General features: G+C 37.1%; 1 protein-coding gene across 2 annotated transcripts; it reads right to left on the reverse strand.

The window, feature by feature from the left end:
• Positions 1 to 547: 547 nt before the first annotated feature.
• LOC113755174 (serine carboxypeptidase-like 2) lies at positions 548 to 10,118 on the reverse strand. Of its 2 annotated transcripts, XM_027299235.1 has the most exons (15): positions 9,836 to 10,118; positions 9,532 to 9,677; positions 8,511 to 8,587; positions 8,026 to 8,148; positions 7,772 to 7,874; positions 7,496 to 7,533; positions 7,261 to 7,362; positions 6,835 to 6,921; positions 5,821 to 5,979; positions 5,513 to 5,584; positions 5,188 to 5,306; positions 4,846 to 4,899; positions 1,359 to 1,418; positions 1,186 to 1,246; positions 548 to 835 (listed from the first exon to the last, which is right to left on the reverse strand). In XM_027299235.1, exons 1-15 carry the CDS (start codon positions 9,961 to 9,963, stop codon positions 752 to 754), a joined length of 1,413 nt encoding a protein of 470 aa, XP_027155036.1. In that variant the 5' UTR covers positions 9,964 to 10,118; the 3' UTR covers positions 548 to 751. The 2 variants fall into 2 exon arrangements, 1 of the variants encoding a protein (XP_027155036.1); XR_003465595.1 differs by lacking the exons at positions 548 to 835; positions 1,186 to 1,246; positions 1,359 to 1,418 and having other exon boundaries at positions 4,852 to 4,899; positions 5,089 to 5,306.
• Positions 10,119 to 16,121: the final 6,003 nt, after the last annotated feature.

A 16,121-nucleotide genomic window follows, 5' to 3' on the forward strand; every position in this document is an offset into this window, starting at 1 on the left:
TTGATACTTCATTCAATATAGCAATACTGATATAGGTACATATTAAATCGTAACATATAATGGAATCCGTTGTTCTTAACCAATATTTTTTTTAAAAAAAAAAGCTAGTATTGTTACATGACAAAGGGATTATTACATCAGGAACTGTTTTTAGTGAATCCATGGTTCTTGACTGGTATCGATATGTGACAAGGGGATTATACCAAGAGCTGTTTTGATATTATTTGCTGCCAAACAAGAGAAGAAATTTTGGGCTCATTGAAGTTGCCGGAAACAAGAGTTGTATTACTTGAATTTAATTTCTTTATTTGTTTTTTAAATTTAAGTTGGGTAATGGGTGCCCAACACAAATGCCCAAACCGCCCAAAATATATTTGAATTTTTATTACCCAACCCAATATTGACCCAACACCCAAATTACCCAACGCAACCTCTCAAATTAGTGGGTGAATTGGGTGGGTTGTTGGGTTTTGAGCATAATTGCCAACTATAATAAACTAAACCCTCCAATCCCCGGTTCCACCCCACCCCAGCCCTGCCCCCCACAAAAAAAAAAAGGCATAACCTTTACCACGTCCAAGCAATTCATGATCTTGTCTAGCTAGGAACTAAAATGGACGAATATTGTGGATGATTAATTTGTTGGTATACAACTTCATAACTATACTGGGAATAATCCAGAATAAGACATGCCAACTTTGACAGATTTTGCACTGGTCTACCGCGGATAACAAACCATTGGGGGGTAATCTTACAGCGGATAAGCTTCAAAGAATCGGTCCAACATCACTAAACATTGTTTAGGCTTGTATTCGGGAGCTGTATGTCCAGCACCCTGCAAAAAAAGTGGGGGAGGGAAATAGTAAAGAGTAATCTTATATGTATTGATAGTGTACATATTATCACAGTTAAATGCATAATATATATTCAAAACTTGAATTTCAAATTCAAAATTATATTAGTTATCATTCATCTAACGCATTTAAATTTATATCAGTAGTCATTCATCTAACATATTCAAATTTATATTAGTTGTTATTCATTTAACGTTGATAGTACATATGTTATCGGTATATAAAAGATTAATCTAATAATGAATGGAAATGGAGTCATATACTACCATTTTATAGCTATAGAGGAAATTTACAGCACCAAAGTCCAAATTTTGGGTCAACTTTATCTTACCTTCACCGTGGCAAAGGTTAAATGAGACTGGATTTTGCTGTAAATATACCTTTCCGTGTATCTGCAATGAGCAAAATTTAGTAGGAGTATTTCTTTCAAAAGCATTATGTGTATTTTCTTGATAGAGGTGGTTGTTATGAATTGTAAAGATAACACAACAAAAGAAACTTAACCCTGCAACTTGACCATCAACTATCCACGGCCGCCAATCGTCATCAACAGTCAAATTCAGAAGGGCTATTGAAGAAGCACGGAACTTCCCCTGACCGAGCTGACCTGATGAGCTCGGGGTGCCGATGGAAGAGCTGGTTCCAAGCCTGCAAAACAGAGGAGTGGACTTACGAGAGGGCCCTGAGGTGGTCCCCGAGGGCACTCCGACGGTCAAGTTAGTTTTCCGGTGAGTAGGGTTCCCGGGGATTAACTTAGTCAGAGTGGATTGAGCATCAGGAGTGAGCGTACCTTGGGCAATGGGTGTGTAGCACTATTTATACCTGGGTCAGAGTCCGACCTCCGTACGTTCCGGACCTTCCTGATATAATCTCAATCCCCCTGCGGGGTCCTCCGAGGGAGCGGGACGGAGCCCTCCCCCTGGAGCCCCTGGCTGGCTCCCCGTGGGGAGCCTGGGGCCGGAGCCCAGCTGGGTCGACCCTGGGCTGCCACGTGTACAGGCCCAGGATGGGGCCTCTGCACTAGCCCCCTAGATTAGGTAAGACTTCCAGGCAGACCTAATCTATACTCTGCCACGTGGGAGACCAGCGTCGTGCACTGCTCTGCCCCGGTCACCTCTGGTACAGTGCTGTCACTGAGAAAACCGCGCCGATCTCCTTGGTCGAGCGTCAAACTCCCAAGTTTCGACAAACTTGATCAATGCGTGCCGACCTCATGGGACCGAGCATCAAATTGCCACTGACATGGTTTAAGCCCCCAACTTTTAAAGATTTGAGCCTTGCCGACCTCCTGGGTCAAACAAACTCATTCAAGTTAAGGCACAACGTGCCGACCTCTTGGGGCCGAACATCGCACTTTCCGACTTCAAAATTTCAAGCCGTGCCGACCTCTTGTGGCCGAGCATCATACTTTGAAGGCAGTCACGCCGACCTCCCGGGTCGAGCGTCGAACTCTGATTTTAGCGGATATGCCAACCTCTTGGGGTCGAACATCACATTTCCAAGGCAGTTATGCCGACCTCCTGGGTCGAGCGTTGAACTCCCTGATTTTAGCAGACGTGCCGACCTCTTGGGGTCGAGCATCACATTTTCCAGGCAGACATGCCGACCTCCTGGGTCGAGCATTACATTCTCAGGGCAATCGTGCCGACCTCCTGGCCGAGCCAGCGTGCTCCCTGGTTTTGACAAGCTGCCTCAAAGTAAGTCACGGCGTGCCGACCTCTTGGGGTCGAGCATCACACCTTCAGGACGGTCATGCCGATCTCTTGGGTCGAGCGTCAAGCTTTGCAGGCAGTCACGCCGACCTCCTGGGTAGAGCGTCAAGGCTTTAAAGATAGCCCTGCCGACCTCTTGGGTCGAGCGTCAAATTCTTAAGGATAGGCCGCGCCGACCTCCTAGGCCGAGCGTTAGACTTCCAAGGTATTCATGCCGACCTCATGGGTCGAGCGTCGAATTCCCGGATTTCCGCAAACTCAGACTCTAAAGCTTCAAACTGCGCCAACCTCCTGGGTCGAGCCTCGTCGAACTCCCAGGTTTCGAAGCTTTAAACCGTGCCGACCTCTTGGGGCCGAGCATCGTCGAGTTTCTCGTGCCGACCTCTTGGGGCCGAGCATAATAGAACTTCTCGTGTCGGCCTCTTGGGGTCGAGCATCGTCGACCTCCTGGATCGAGCGTCAAGGCTTTAAAGTTAGCCCTGCCGACCTCTTGGGTCGAGCATTAAACTTTAATGGCAGCCACGCCGACCTCCTGGGTCGAGCTTCAGGATTTTAGAGATAGTCCTGCCGACCTCTTGGGCCGAGTATTGAACTTTAAAGGCAGCCATGCCGACCTCCTGGGTCGAGCGTTAAGGCTTTAAAGATAGCCCTCTCCGATCTCCGAGCTCTCGATCTGACTTTCTCTTCAGGCGAGCCGCCTCCTCTGCGTTGGCAGCTGCGTGCGCCGGGGTCAAGAGCTCCTCCATGTCTCCGGGAAGCTTCTCGGCCAGCTTGTAGAAGAGCTCCTCTACCCTGAGCCCGTTCATGAAGGCGGCCATGACCACCTTTTCGTCCTTGTCCCTGATCTGTAAGCTCTCCGTGTTGAAACGGGTCATGAAATTCCTCAACGACTCGTCGGGCCTCTGCCTGATAGCCATCAGGTGAGTCGCGGTCTTCGAATAGGTCTTGGAAGAGACGAATTGGACGACAAACTCTGGCCAGCTCTGGAAAACTCCGGATGGACCCCGGTGCCAGACCTTGGAACCAGAGCCGGGCCTTCCCCTTCAGGAACATGGGGAAGGTCTTGCAGCGGATCTCGTCCGCCGCAGTTTGCAGGCGCATGTGCGTCAGGAAGACCGAAAGGTGATCTTCCGGGTCGGTCGAGGCATCGTACAACTCGATGTTTGGGATCTTGAACCTCCGGGGTAGTGGGTAGTCTTCTATCTCCCGGGTAAAGGGCGAGGTCATGTAGTCGTCCTCGTACGGCCGTGGCCGCAGGATCTGCTCGATTTCGTTTCGGACAGACTTCCACAGAGGGATCGCGCGGCCGGCTCTTGACAGATCGGGTGGGAGAGCGTTCAGGCTCGTTTCACGCAGGCTTCCGTGGGGAGGGGTCCCTCGGCCTGCTCCCCGCGGGCCTGTCGCGGGAGTGCCTTTCGCTGTCCCCTACCACCGAGGCTCGGGGGCGAGGGGGAGTCCGTGGCCGTTTCCTCCGGGGAGGCTGGTCTCGTGACCCATCCTCCGAGGGGTCGGGAAGTGGTTCCTTTTCCTTCCCCTTCACCTTGGAGGTATGTGCTCCACCGGCTTCGCCCCCTTCCTTCGCCTGCCGGATTATGTCTTCCAGCATGGGGAGGTTCTCCGTCACGAACTGGAGGATCTGCTGTCTTCGCTCCCCTGAGAGGGCTGAGCCCCCAACGCCCCCGACCGCTTCGGTTTCCGCTCGGCGGGATCCCTCTCCGGCTCCAGGACCGGTGCTTTCAACGGTCCGCTTGGATCGTGTTCTTGCCATCAACACTAACAATTACCTTTCGGTTCCCACAGACGGCGCCAACTGAAGAAGCACGGAACTTCCCCTGACCGAGCTGACCTGATGAGCTCGGGGTGCCGATGGAAGAGCTGGTTCCAAGCCTGCAAAACAGAGGAGTGGACTTACGAGAGGGCCCTGAGGTGGTCCCCGAGGGCACTCCGACGGTCAAGTTTGTTTTCCGGTGAGTAGGGTTCCCGGGGATTAACTTAGTCAGAGTGGATTGAGCATCAGGAGTGAGCGTACCTTGGGCAATGGGTGTGTAGCACTATTTATACCTGGGTCAGAGTCCGACCTCCGTACGTTCCGGGACCTTCCTGATATAATCTCAATCCCGCGCCGAGCGGGATCTCCTCCGACCTCTGCGGGACGGTCTCCTGATCCCCCTGGAGCCCTAGCGGGGGTGCGGCCCAGGGCGGTCGCCAGGAGCCTGGGGCCGGAGCCCAGCTCGGCTATACCTGGGCTGCCACGTGTCTAGGCCCAGTACGGGGCCTCTGCAGCTATCCATTTCAGTGTACCAATGTAGGGGATTACCATGTCATGATCACCACTGCAAGAAAAAGAAAAAGTGGAAAAGCTTATAATGAAAAAATGAAATCAACATTTTGCCACTGGTCAGTACAATTTGCTGGCTTTTTCTCTTTTTTTTTTTTTCCACCAAGGGAGGGACGAGACTTGAGAAGTGGAAAGGAGGATAGGAGGATTTAAACTCATAATCTCTAATTTTCAGAGCCTCAACCTTAGCTAATAGAGCATCCATTTCGCTTGCTTGCTGCTCAACTTATCCGTTTCTCTTTTAATTAACAAAGAGAAGGAAAAGCGCCAGCCATGACTTTACCTATAAACTAATGCTTCGTATCCTTTCTTGATCAGCAGCTTATGATATCGGACAACACTGTATTCAATTTGGTCATAAGATAAGCTTTTATTGCACCTTCTCCACTCTTTAATTGTTCCCTAATTTTTCAAAAAAAAAATTAAATACAAGTTAGTAACTAAATTAATCTTGAAGATTAGCGGACGTGCATATTATGTCACAATGACCAAGGTCTGTTGTATCACATAGAGGAAAGTATACGCCATAAACCTTAAGAGTATTACGACCATATATTTGGGGAAATAAAAAAAATGCGGGTGAAGACGAGGATTGAGATCGACATTACCTTTCTAACGTGTAGAGCTTCTTGGACGGCTTGATCATTTGCCCACACAAATGATAGCACATAATTGTCATTCTACATGCGTATATGTAGGGTATTAATTTTTCAAATGATCTCCCAAGTTGAGAGTATATATGTATATAGAATTAATTTATATACACTAACAGTATATACACTACTATCATTTAGTGTATAACAATTAATTTAAATTTAAATTTAAAATCTAAATTTTGCATATATTTTATCTATTCAATCATAATAGTGTATATAAAATTAACTTAGATACGCAAAAAAAAAGATGAATAACTTACCCGACACCGCGATTCCTTTTTATTTGATTGAGGGAGCATCCTGATGATCGGGTCATCTTCCAAATAGGTGTTCTTATCCAATTCCGATGCACTAGGCTTGGATGACCTGAATTTGCATGCCGGTTCCAAAATATTTGCTTGGAATATGTTTCTAATGCACTGATAATGGAGATTGCATTTTGTAAGCCAATTTTGCGAGTATACCATCACTTCACAGAGTCCATCAGGTTCGGTATGTATGTAATCTAAACTCTATAGTCTATAGTGGTAGGTGGATGGTGTTGAGACAAATCACCAAATCTATCTTGACTTTCTGCAAGCTTTGGGGGAGGGGAGCCTTAAGCTTTTTATTTTTTAAAAATAATTTGTTGACACAAAAAATACACGCACAGCGAAAACAATTTTGAAACAAATAAAATAATATCAGAAGAGGAGGAGGACAAAATTACTACAATAACTCAACTAATTTTATTGACTCAAAACCCAATAATAAAATATCAAATTGTACCTTTTCGCTTACCATAACTCACAATAACAATGCTTAGATGCTTTCACTTAATTCACTTTTAAGACTCAACTCAATTCTTCAAGTAATAATCAACTACATTAGTAATATTTATAGACTGCAAAACTCCCAAAATAAACACAATTGCAAACAGAAATTTATTTGGAACTAACTTGAGATTTCCTAAATTAATATGAAAACTAAATTTAGCAAGACCAAAAACCAAAACAAGAAACTAATTAGGAAATAAAATAGCATAGTTTAGTTTCTATCATAATTCAAGTAAAAACTGAACTAATGGTAGAAAATACATTAAGAATATGCAACTATTAAGATACATCTAGCATAAGGGAATTTTTTCATATCCGAAAAAAAATAATGATAACACCTTATAAAGCAAGTTATGACTCTGGGGGATATGAGAGAACTTATCAGGGTACAAAAGCAACAAGAAACACGCTTATTATGTAAACTACTACGATAAGCTATGTAATGCTGGTTTTTCCTACCTCTTTATAAAACTGGAGAGCGTAAAGGCACCACGCGTTGTTTGGATCTGGATTTTCATATTCCCCGTGACAATTAACTTTCGCCATCTGAAACAATCTCAATATCAAGCGGGTGTCAGTATGTTTTTAGTAGGTAATTTCCTAATTATTGACTTTCAGCAGCCTAGCCAGTGGCTTCATGAAATGAAAAGGCTTATCTTAATCTTCTACTGTCTACGTACTATTGGCTTCTAACAATCTTAATCTTCACTTATCAATTAATGCAAAATATGCTTAAATATTAATATTTTAATACTTAACAATTCAATAAATTAATAGAGTCAGATTTGAGATTTTAAATTTTAATTTTATCAAATGCATCCTAAATAAAAATGTCAATGCCAAACTTAACAGCAACATAATTAAGATTTTTGGTTTGTTTCACACCTGATAATATTTGTCTGATAAAAGTGCCATGCGGTGAGCAAATGGTAGTACCGAATTTTTATCGATGTGGTATTCTGTTCCTGGATTTCCAATCACGTACCCCTAACTCAAATATCATAGTAAAAATAGTAAAAATATATCATAGTGAATATTGTCGAATTTCTGACTCAATCATATAAGCACGCATAATAATGCCTCTGGGGGAAGAAATTAAGGCAGACTGTACATAAATCACCTGAATATTCATTCTTGGATTGACGCCTGCCTCAATGCCTGCTTATGAAATCAAATATTATAACTTCTGTTTGTAAAAACCAATTGAAAACAACATACAGAGTATATGATGTAATTGAACTTAATTGTCTTTTCCTTGCAATATGTGCACCTCATATGACAATACGTGATTATATTTGGGGTTTATAGGCTGATTATATTATATCGGGAAAAATTGATAAACTTTGATCTTAATTATACAATAGGGAGGGAAAAATAACAAACGCGTAATTTTAACCTTGCGATATTTTGTTGACGACCATTGGAACAAGATAGCCCGCAAATGAGTCACCAGCAATGTACAGGCGATTCTTGATAAAGTTAGGATGCTTTAAAAGCCACTGCAAGCATCATATACTCCTTATCGCTCGTGATATATCTTAGCAAAAACATGATATATATATATATATATATATATATATATATATTTGAAGTTAAACTTATTGCAGTTAACCTTTCATAAAAAAAAAATTTGAAAATTTTATTGGTGACCTTTTGAAGAAAGGTATATATATCTCCAACCGTTTGTATGTCTGAAGAATGATAACCCTCTGAGGTAGTTGCATAAGTAAATCCGGTACCAACTGGCGCATCCAAGAAAATAATGCTTGCTATCTAAGAAGTGCCACAAGACAGATTTGGGGCAGGTATGGTTGGTCTTAAGTGCAATTGATGTGATTATTGTATTTTTTTTAATAATTTGATATATATTTACATAGTTTTGTTTTATTTCATGATGTACAACAAAAGTTACGTAAATGTGTACAAATCATAAAATACAACAAAATTATGTCCGTATATACCAAATTATAAAAAGGGTACAATAATCGCACTAATTATACCTAAAACTAATCATACCTGCCTCATTCCCCTGCAAGACAACATATACAAATATCAGTATCAGAAACCACTGCAACCGTGTCCCCGAAGTTAGTCTAATCTCCTTAAATGTAAACAATAAACACAGACTTTGCAACCTTTGTCCACGAGTATGGATTCAAGACGAACGCCGGCAAACTCCCATCAAAAGTCTCAAAATCAAAATTCAGTGGGCCTGCATGGAATTTGGTTTCCATTTATTTTATCAGATAGATAGAATTATTTTAGTTTGGATAATAAAACAATTTTCTTTTCGGCTACATAACATCTTTTGTTACGTGTAAGTTCTTTTCTTTTTTATTTGTTCTTCGACAATTTAGGAAACGATATTGTTCAAATAGTACACAAGTCAACATTGTCCGAAGATTATAGGATCTATATGAATTAGGAGTTTTCGCACTATCTTTCAAAAATTTGACTATGGTGGTAAATGTGAGAAAAAACTATTGTTGATGGCCCGTTTGTATTAGATATTTTTTAAAATGTATTTTGGGTATTTTTAAAATTTTATTGACATATTTTTAAAATTTTAAAAAATTTTGACCACCCACCATCGCCCCTCCCATCATCCATCACCACCACCGGCCTCTCCCTCCTCTTCCTCCTCCCTCTCCTCTCTCCACACTCCCCTCCCATCTTCCTCCCCCCACAACCCAGCATGACAAGAGAGGGGGAGGGAGGAAAGAGGGATGGGGAGGAAGAGGGAGGGAGGAAAAGGAAGGAGGAAGGGAGGGGAACGAGGAAGGAGGAGAGAGGTGGGGGGAAAGAGGGAGGAGGAGAAACAGAGAATGGTTTAACATCTAACCCTGTAATTTTTAGGGGAAGAAAAATGAAAAAAAAAAAAGGACTGTCGTAATAGTGAAAAAATAATGAATCTGAAAGGAACAGGATTGTGTATTACGCCCCCTACAACAAGAAGAATAGTTTACTCTTGGAAAATTTCCCGAGATGTCTCCAAAAGAAAAAAGGGAGTGAAACATCAAGAAACAGCGTTTTCGAGTACATATGGACTCAATAAAAGGAGAACAATCTCGCAAGGTGATCAGCTTGGTTAACAACGAGGGCAGAATAACTAGTAAATAGCAAGCTAATTGTGTGTTTGAACTCTGAAGTAGGTACCAATTTCATAAACCAGGCCGGAAAAAGCAGAGCAACCAGGTCCACCGGTGAGCCAAAGCATCAGAGGGTCCCTGTCGGGTTCCCTTTCTGACTCGATAAAGTAGTGGAAGAACTGCACTTCATCGTCTCTTCCAGCGCTAATATACCTAACGCAAGCCACAAAGTCAATGTTATTGTGAATACCAACTCTAGCTGAGCAATTCTATCAAATACTACTTCTATCCAATAGTTATTTTCGTCACTACTTCCGACAATTTGAACTAATTAAAGTTGGTCTAGCTAAAGTAGGAAGGGGAATACATACCCTGTTTCGAGTTTGAATGGAAGAGTACCAGAGTATCCTGGTAGCGTCTCGACTATGGATCGTGGCGAAGCAAATTTTAAGGAAAATATTGAGAGCAGAAGCAAAGTGGTTAGCAATTTTAACTTCATGCTGATCACCAACACGACTGCCAAGTGCCAACAGCTGATGTTTCTGTTCTCTTTACTCTACTTGGAAGAGACAAGCCAGTAATTTGCAGGTGTCATGACTAGTGTGACTAGTCAAGAATTCGATATTCATTTTGCTACCCCCTCAATGATCCAACCTCTGATGTTTCTGCTCACTTTACTTGGAAAAGATGTGTGGATAATAATAATAAGACAAGCCAGGAAGAGGTCAAGAGTTTGACAAAGCCAGTGCTACTAGTCAAGAATTCAACATTCATTTGGCTACCTCCTCAATGATCCTTTACCTTGTGTCAAATTTTTTAAAAGCCCCTTGTGTCTATTCACCCAATTCACTCCTTCAATTTTTTTTTTCATTTTTTGTGTCTTAACCAAAGAAATTCAAAATCTTTGTTTTCTTTATAATTATCAATTATGGGGAAGACAATTATCACACTATCCCACATAACGTAGCTTGACATATTTGTAGTTGGATGTATTTTTGGAGGAAAGATGGGGAGATTATTATTTGACTCCTTTTATTTGCTTCTACAATTGGCTGCAAGGCTCTTCCAAGAACATATGCAAACTTTTGATCATATACACTGATAGTATATATATTATTAAGTTGGATAAATGATAATTATGTATATTTTGAATTATAAGTTCAAATTTTTATATATGTTATAGATCTAAATGTAACAGTGTATATACTATGAGTACATATAGAATTTACTCTTACTTCTAAATGATTTTTTTTCCTGAGTTCGTTCATTAATAGCTATTATCATAATTAGTACGAAACACATGTATAGGTTAGAACATGATCCTGCTGAACTAAAACTAGTTGGAATGAAATATCGGTTTTCAACGTTGCCTTTCTAGTAATCGGTAGTAGGTACGATGAAAATTCAAAATTGGCGACTGATCTTTGTTCAAACGCTAACATCAAAGCATTAAAAGTTGGATAGGATAGGAGGCAAGAGTTCAATTATCACATTAAAGTGACTTTGTTTAAAAAAAAATTTAGGTAGGTAAGTAGTGCACCTGTCTGATTAGTGGTAGTTTAGTCACCTCCGAATTATTCTTGGGCCTCCTTAGGTCCGCTCCCTCCCCCTAATATAGGATAGATTAAGTTATACAACAATTATCGTTTCTGAAAAAAAGTATAAATTTTCTTCTGAGGATTTATAATACTGCATGAATTTCTTAAATAATAATGATAATAATAATTAGAGACTATGTATAATGTATGCATAGCTACAACTTAATTAGACACTATAGAAATAGAACAACATATTTCCTTAAAAAATATATGTATAGACACCTTCCAAATATAAATACATTATACCTTATATTTTCCTTAAAAAGGTAATTATATAGAAAATTTAGTATTACTTGTTTTTTTAAAAAATATAATTAAATTTATTATAATATATGTATTACCTTTATAAAATATAATTAAATTTTTTTTAGGCTCGAATTTGAGTTCAAGCTCAAATTCACTCATTTAGTTTAATGAAACAAGATTGAATTCGAATTCGAGCTCGAATATCAATGCAAATTAACCAATCGAATTTGAGTAACATTTATAACTCATTTAATATTTGATCGAGTTCGAATCCTATTCGTGTATTATACAAATAGAGGCTGAACACCAAATATTCTACTTGATTTGCCTCATTATAAGAGTTATACAAACCATCATAGTATCCAAATCATTACCTTCAACTTGTTACTGCATGTGCATTTATATAATTTATGCTAAATACAACTATAACTTCGGGGTATAAAAAGAAAAAAGAAACCTAGTATTTCCTTCATCATTTCTTTTAAGAGAAATGTTAAAAGCGCTTTCTTATTTGCTGGTGGCAGTTCCCTCCCTTTGTTTTTACTCATATTAAAAAAAGGCCCCACTTTTCATTTTATTTTCAAATTTATACCATTGCTAAAATATAAGTTCAATGGAGGGAAGGATTTTTTTTTGTTTTGATTAACATAGTCAAAAGCTTTGGAAAGGTAGCATTAATAAGTAAGGAGTTCGATTGACATTCCACTTCTTTTAATTGGATAGTTATCGTCTTCTTCTAATTTTGAAGAGTAACAGAGTTCACGTACTCTGGCCAGACATTGCTCGGATCTATAGTTTGAAGCTGCTTCACTGGCACTGGCACTGGCACTTGTCCAGTTTAATTTCTTGGAATCCTCTGCAACTATAAAGGATAATCAGAGAACCATCTCTCACTCCTGGCCAGACATTTTTTTTTTGGCTTGTACTTGGATCTGTCTATGGTAGGCACACTTTGACCGTGCCTATTGTTGGAGCACAATGTGGACGAGACACGTGTGGGAAACAATAATTATGGCCACCTGGGCAAAATAGTGATAGTGGAAGTTGGACGCGCATGAATGAATGGGCAGGAGGAAACGGTTTGGACCAAAGCATGAGAAGAATAAAAAGTTGAAAGTAGTGTGTAGATTGTAACGGGACAAATACGAGGAAATCTATTACACTAGAAATTTATTAGTCCATGTTTTCCAAAAGATTTCTAATAATATGACATGTATTCTTGAATTATTTTACTCTTTAATCAATTCAATTAATGTAATTTAATAGTTATTAGTTTGTTTAGTTCAAATGTTTAAATTATTATATTTTAGTTAGAAAAGTATTTTGTTAAACTAACTTATCAAAAAGCCTCTCTAAGTAAATATTTTATTTTATTATTTCCTTTAGACATAAAAATCCTAGTTAAACTAACTTATCAATAACCTTTTCTAAGTAAAATTTAGTATATTTACTACTTTTAACGTTTCCCTTAGTTGCAAATGACAAATAGCATATATATACGTTAACATGTGTCATTTCTCAAGGATTTTGAATTATTATTTTTTATTAGTTTCAATTAATGTCATCTAATGATTATAGTTTGTTTAATTTACATGTTTAAATCCCTATATTTTAGGTAGGAAATATTTTTGTTAAATTACCTTATCAAAAAACCTGTCTTTATTTTAACATTTCTTTTAGGCAGAAAAGGTTTGGTTTAACCAACTTATCAATAATTCTCTCCAAGTAAAATTTTTTACTTTAATGTTTTCCTTAGCTTTAGATGACAAATAGCATGTATTGTCATTTGTAAATTTTTTTTTTGTATATAGGATATTATAAATTTAAATAAATGGTTTGACAAATTGATAAATAGCAATGCATGACTATCGTCAAAATGTAAAAATGATACATTTTTCTCTCAATCCTATTGTACAAATTGAGAATTTTACTTATTGTCTTATCTTTATATATATGTAATAGATGGAGGGTTTTTTATCATAAACCTTCACACATCTCCAAAATCCCAATTCCTTGTCCCTAGAATTTTACATTTATTTTAATTCACACACATTGCCTCCACAATTTGGTACAATCAAACCATTTCAAATTCTTTTGTTTGATACTGGTATGCAAATTAAATTCCACGATTTCCAGTTCTTCCCCATGTCTAGTTGACCCTTATAGTTTCAAATTTATGTAAAACTTATCCAAATCATGTTTGCAAAATTTTAGATTGATAACACAAAATTTAATTACAATTCCTACAACTCTTTAATAATTAACCAATAACAGAAATTATTTACAATTTCAGTGTAGACTCCTTTAGAGAGCTCCCAACTCCCCATCTTTTTTCTTATATTGTTTATTTATTTTTAGTTAAATAAATAACTTTCAATCTTTGAATTACATACTTACCATGTATGCGGTTATAAGTTAGTTAAATTTTAATTTTGAATTAATTTTAATATTTTAGAACGAAATATTATCAACATTCAAAATACTGGCAAAGTTTGAAATTACATACTTATCATATAGGCATTTATGAATGAGTAACATTTCTAACAATATTAACAAAACTTAACATACTAACACAATACCACACTTATAAATGATTATTGCAAATAAGGAAACAAATATTTGAAATCCTTCAAATTGGTAATAACAGAATGAAAACAACTTATCAAATATAAAAGATAAAACATACTATCAAATTCAAAAAGGAACTAACATTCACTCCAGTCATTCTTTTAGGTAATCCAACATAAATATGTATTATTACCTTTGGTAATTCTAACTTAAATATGTAACTACTATTTAAACATTAAATTAAAATGTCCAATTTATAAACATACAATATTTGTATTGTCTAAAGTTAAAAAATCAAAAGAACAAATTTATGCATGAAAAGATAACACTTTAAGTTTTAAGTAGAGCACTACCCAAAAACATACTAATAATTTGGCAAGAGAAAAATAAAAAATAACTTAGGAAATATCAAAATTAAAAAATAATATCAATTTCGAAAAGGAAATAAACAAATGATGGTAGTTTTTACATTACATGTTCTTTATTTGGGACAGTTAAGGATTTGCAAAAGCACCCACTAATCTAAAAATCGGCCATATCTAATTTGATCCGATCCGAAAATATCCGATTCATATTATTTGATCGGGTCAAAAGAGGGTCAAATACCAGTTTAAATACAAGGTGGGCTAGGGTCACATAATTAAAGACTCATGGGTACTGAATCCGCTCACACATATATATATTTTATTTATTTATTTATATATATATACTATAAAATAATATTTTTAGAGTTAAATGAGTAATTTCATTCAACAAATTGCATTACAAATATCAAAGACTATAGTTTGTTTATAAGATTCATTTGTCGATGTCATGATCTTATATTTTTTAGAAAAAAGTTTAATTAATATGGAATTTATATTTTAAAAAATGTGTTACTTATTTCAAATTTTTATTGACTTTGAATTCTTTTAAATTTTCCTTTTCCTTGTGTTCACTTCACATATTATTTGTTGGTGGGGGACTTTTTTTTGAGAAAAAATCTTTATTAAATCTTATATGAATATGTAAAATATAAAATTAAATTAGTATAAATTACTTTTTTAAAAAAATTAAATGATAAGTGGGATAGGACGAGTACTCATTAATTCGATCCTATCTCAACAGGGTACCCGCTGATATGTGAGGCGGGTAAGGGTCAAAAAATGGCTAACCCACAAGATGCAGATCAGGTCAGCCAAATGGTGCACAGGACGGGTACTTGACTCGTGTCCACCCTTAGGGATAGTGTCTATCAATAATGCTAAAAAAAGTTAATACTGGCATTTAAAATCTTCTTTTGGATTTTGCTGTGATTTATTTTGAAAAAAGTACGTAATAAATAAAATAAAAAATATAACTACACAAGGCTAAATATATATTTTTTTGTGGGCTTGGGCACCCACTAAGATATATTTCAGGTGTCATATTTTTAGAAATGTATGATTAATTAGAAAAAGTAAATAAATACAAATGATGGTAGATAAGATTAAATAAGGAAAGTATATAATTATAAGAAAAAATCATAATTATTAATATATGTATATATGGTAGATTAGGTGAATGTTAGATATATTAACGGGTGCCCAATAGAGAAACCCTATTTCTATTCTTTTCATGTACTATTTTAGATAGAGTAAATATTATATACATTGATAGTATACACACTATCATCATTTGATTTATATCATATGTACAAAAGTTGAATTTCAAATTCAAATTTTGCATAGTTGTCTTTCATCCAACGCTGACAATGTATACACTGTTAGTGTACGAAAGATTAATCATTTTAGATAGAGTGAATCTTATATACACTGATAATGTATACACAATCGTCGTTTGATTCATAATATGTGTGCAAAAGTTGAATTTCAAATTCAAAAATTGCACAGTTAAATTTTAAAAATCAAAAGTTTTGAAATTCAGTGCTAATGATAAGGTTTTGTTTATAGTAAATAATTCAAATTGGTTTAAGTAGCTACTTTCATTAGTATTTATATTTTGTCCTTATTTATCTCATTATTATTATATACAAGTACATAGTGTTGCTTTATTATTTTTGTTGAATTGAGTCTTTCTTAAGGTTCATTTGGGGTTACAGTGATTTGTTAAAAAGTACTTGTAGACACCAAAATTTCATTTTTTTTGTTTTTCTCAATTTTAGCTTTATTTTTTATTTTTTATTCTTGTTTTTATGTTATTTTAGATTGATTAAGTTTGTAAAATGATTGTTAGTGTTTATTTTTGATTATTTTTATAAATTAGG

The sequence above is a fragment of the Coffea eugenioides genome, unplaced genomic scaffold, assembly GCF_003713205.1.
Source record: "Coffea eugenioides isolate CCC68of unplaced genomic scaffold, Ceug_1.0 ScVebR1_1266;HRSCAF=2088, whole genome shotgun sequence".
Classification (NCBI taxonomy): domain Eukaryota; kingdom Viridiplantae; phylum Streptophyta; class Magnoliopsida; order Gentianales; family Rubiaceae; genus Coffea; species Coffea eugenioides.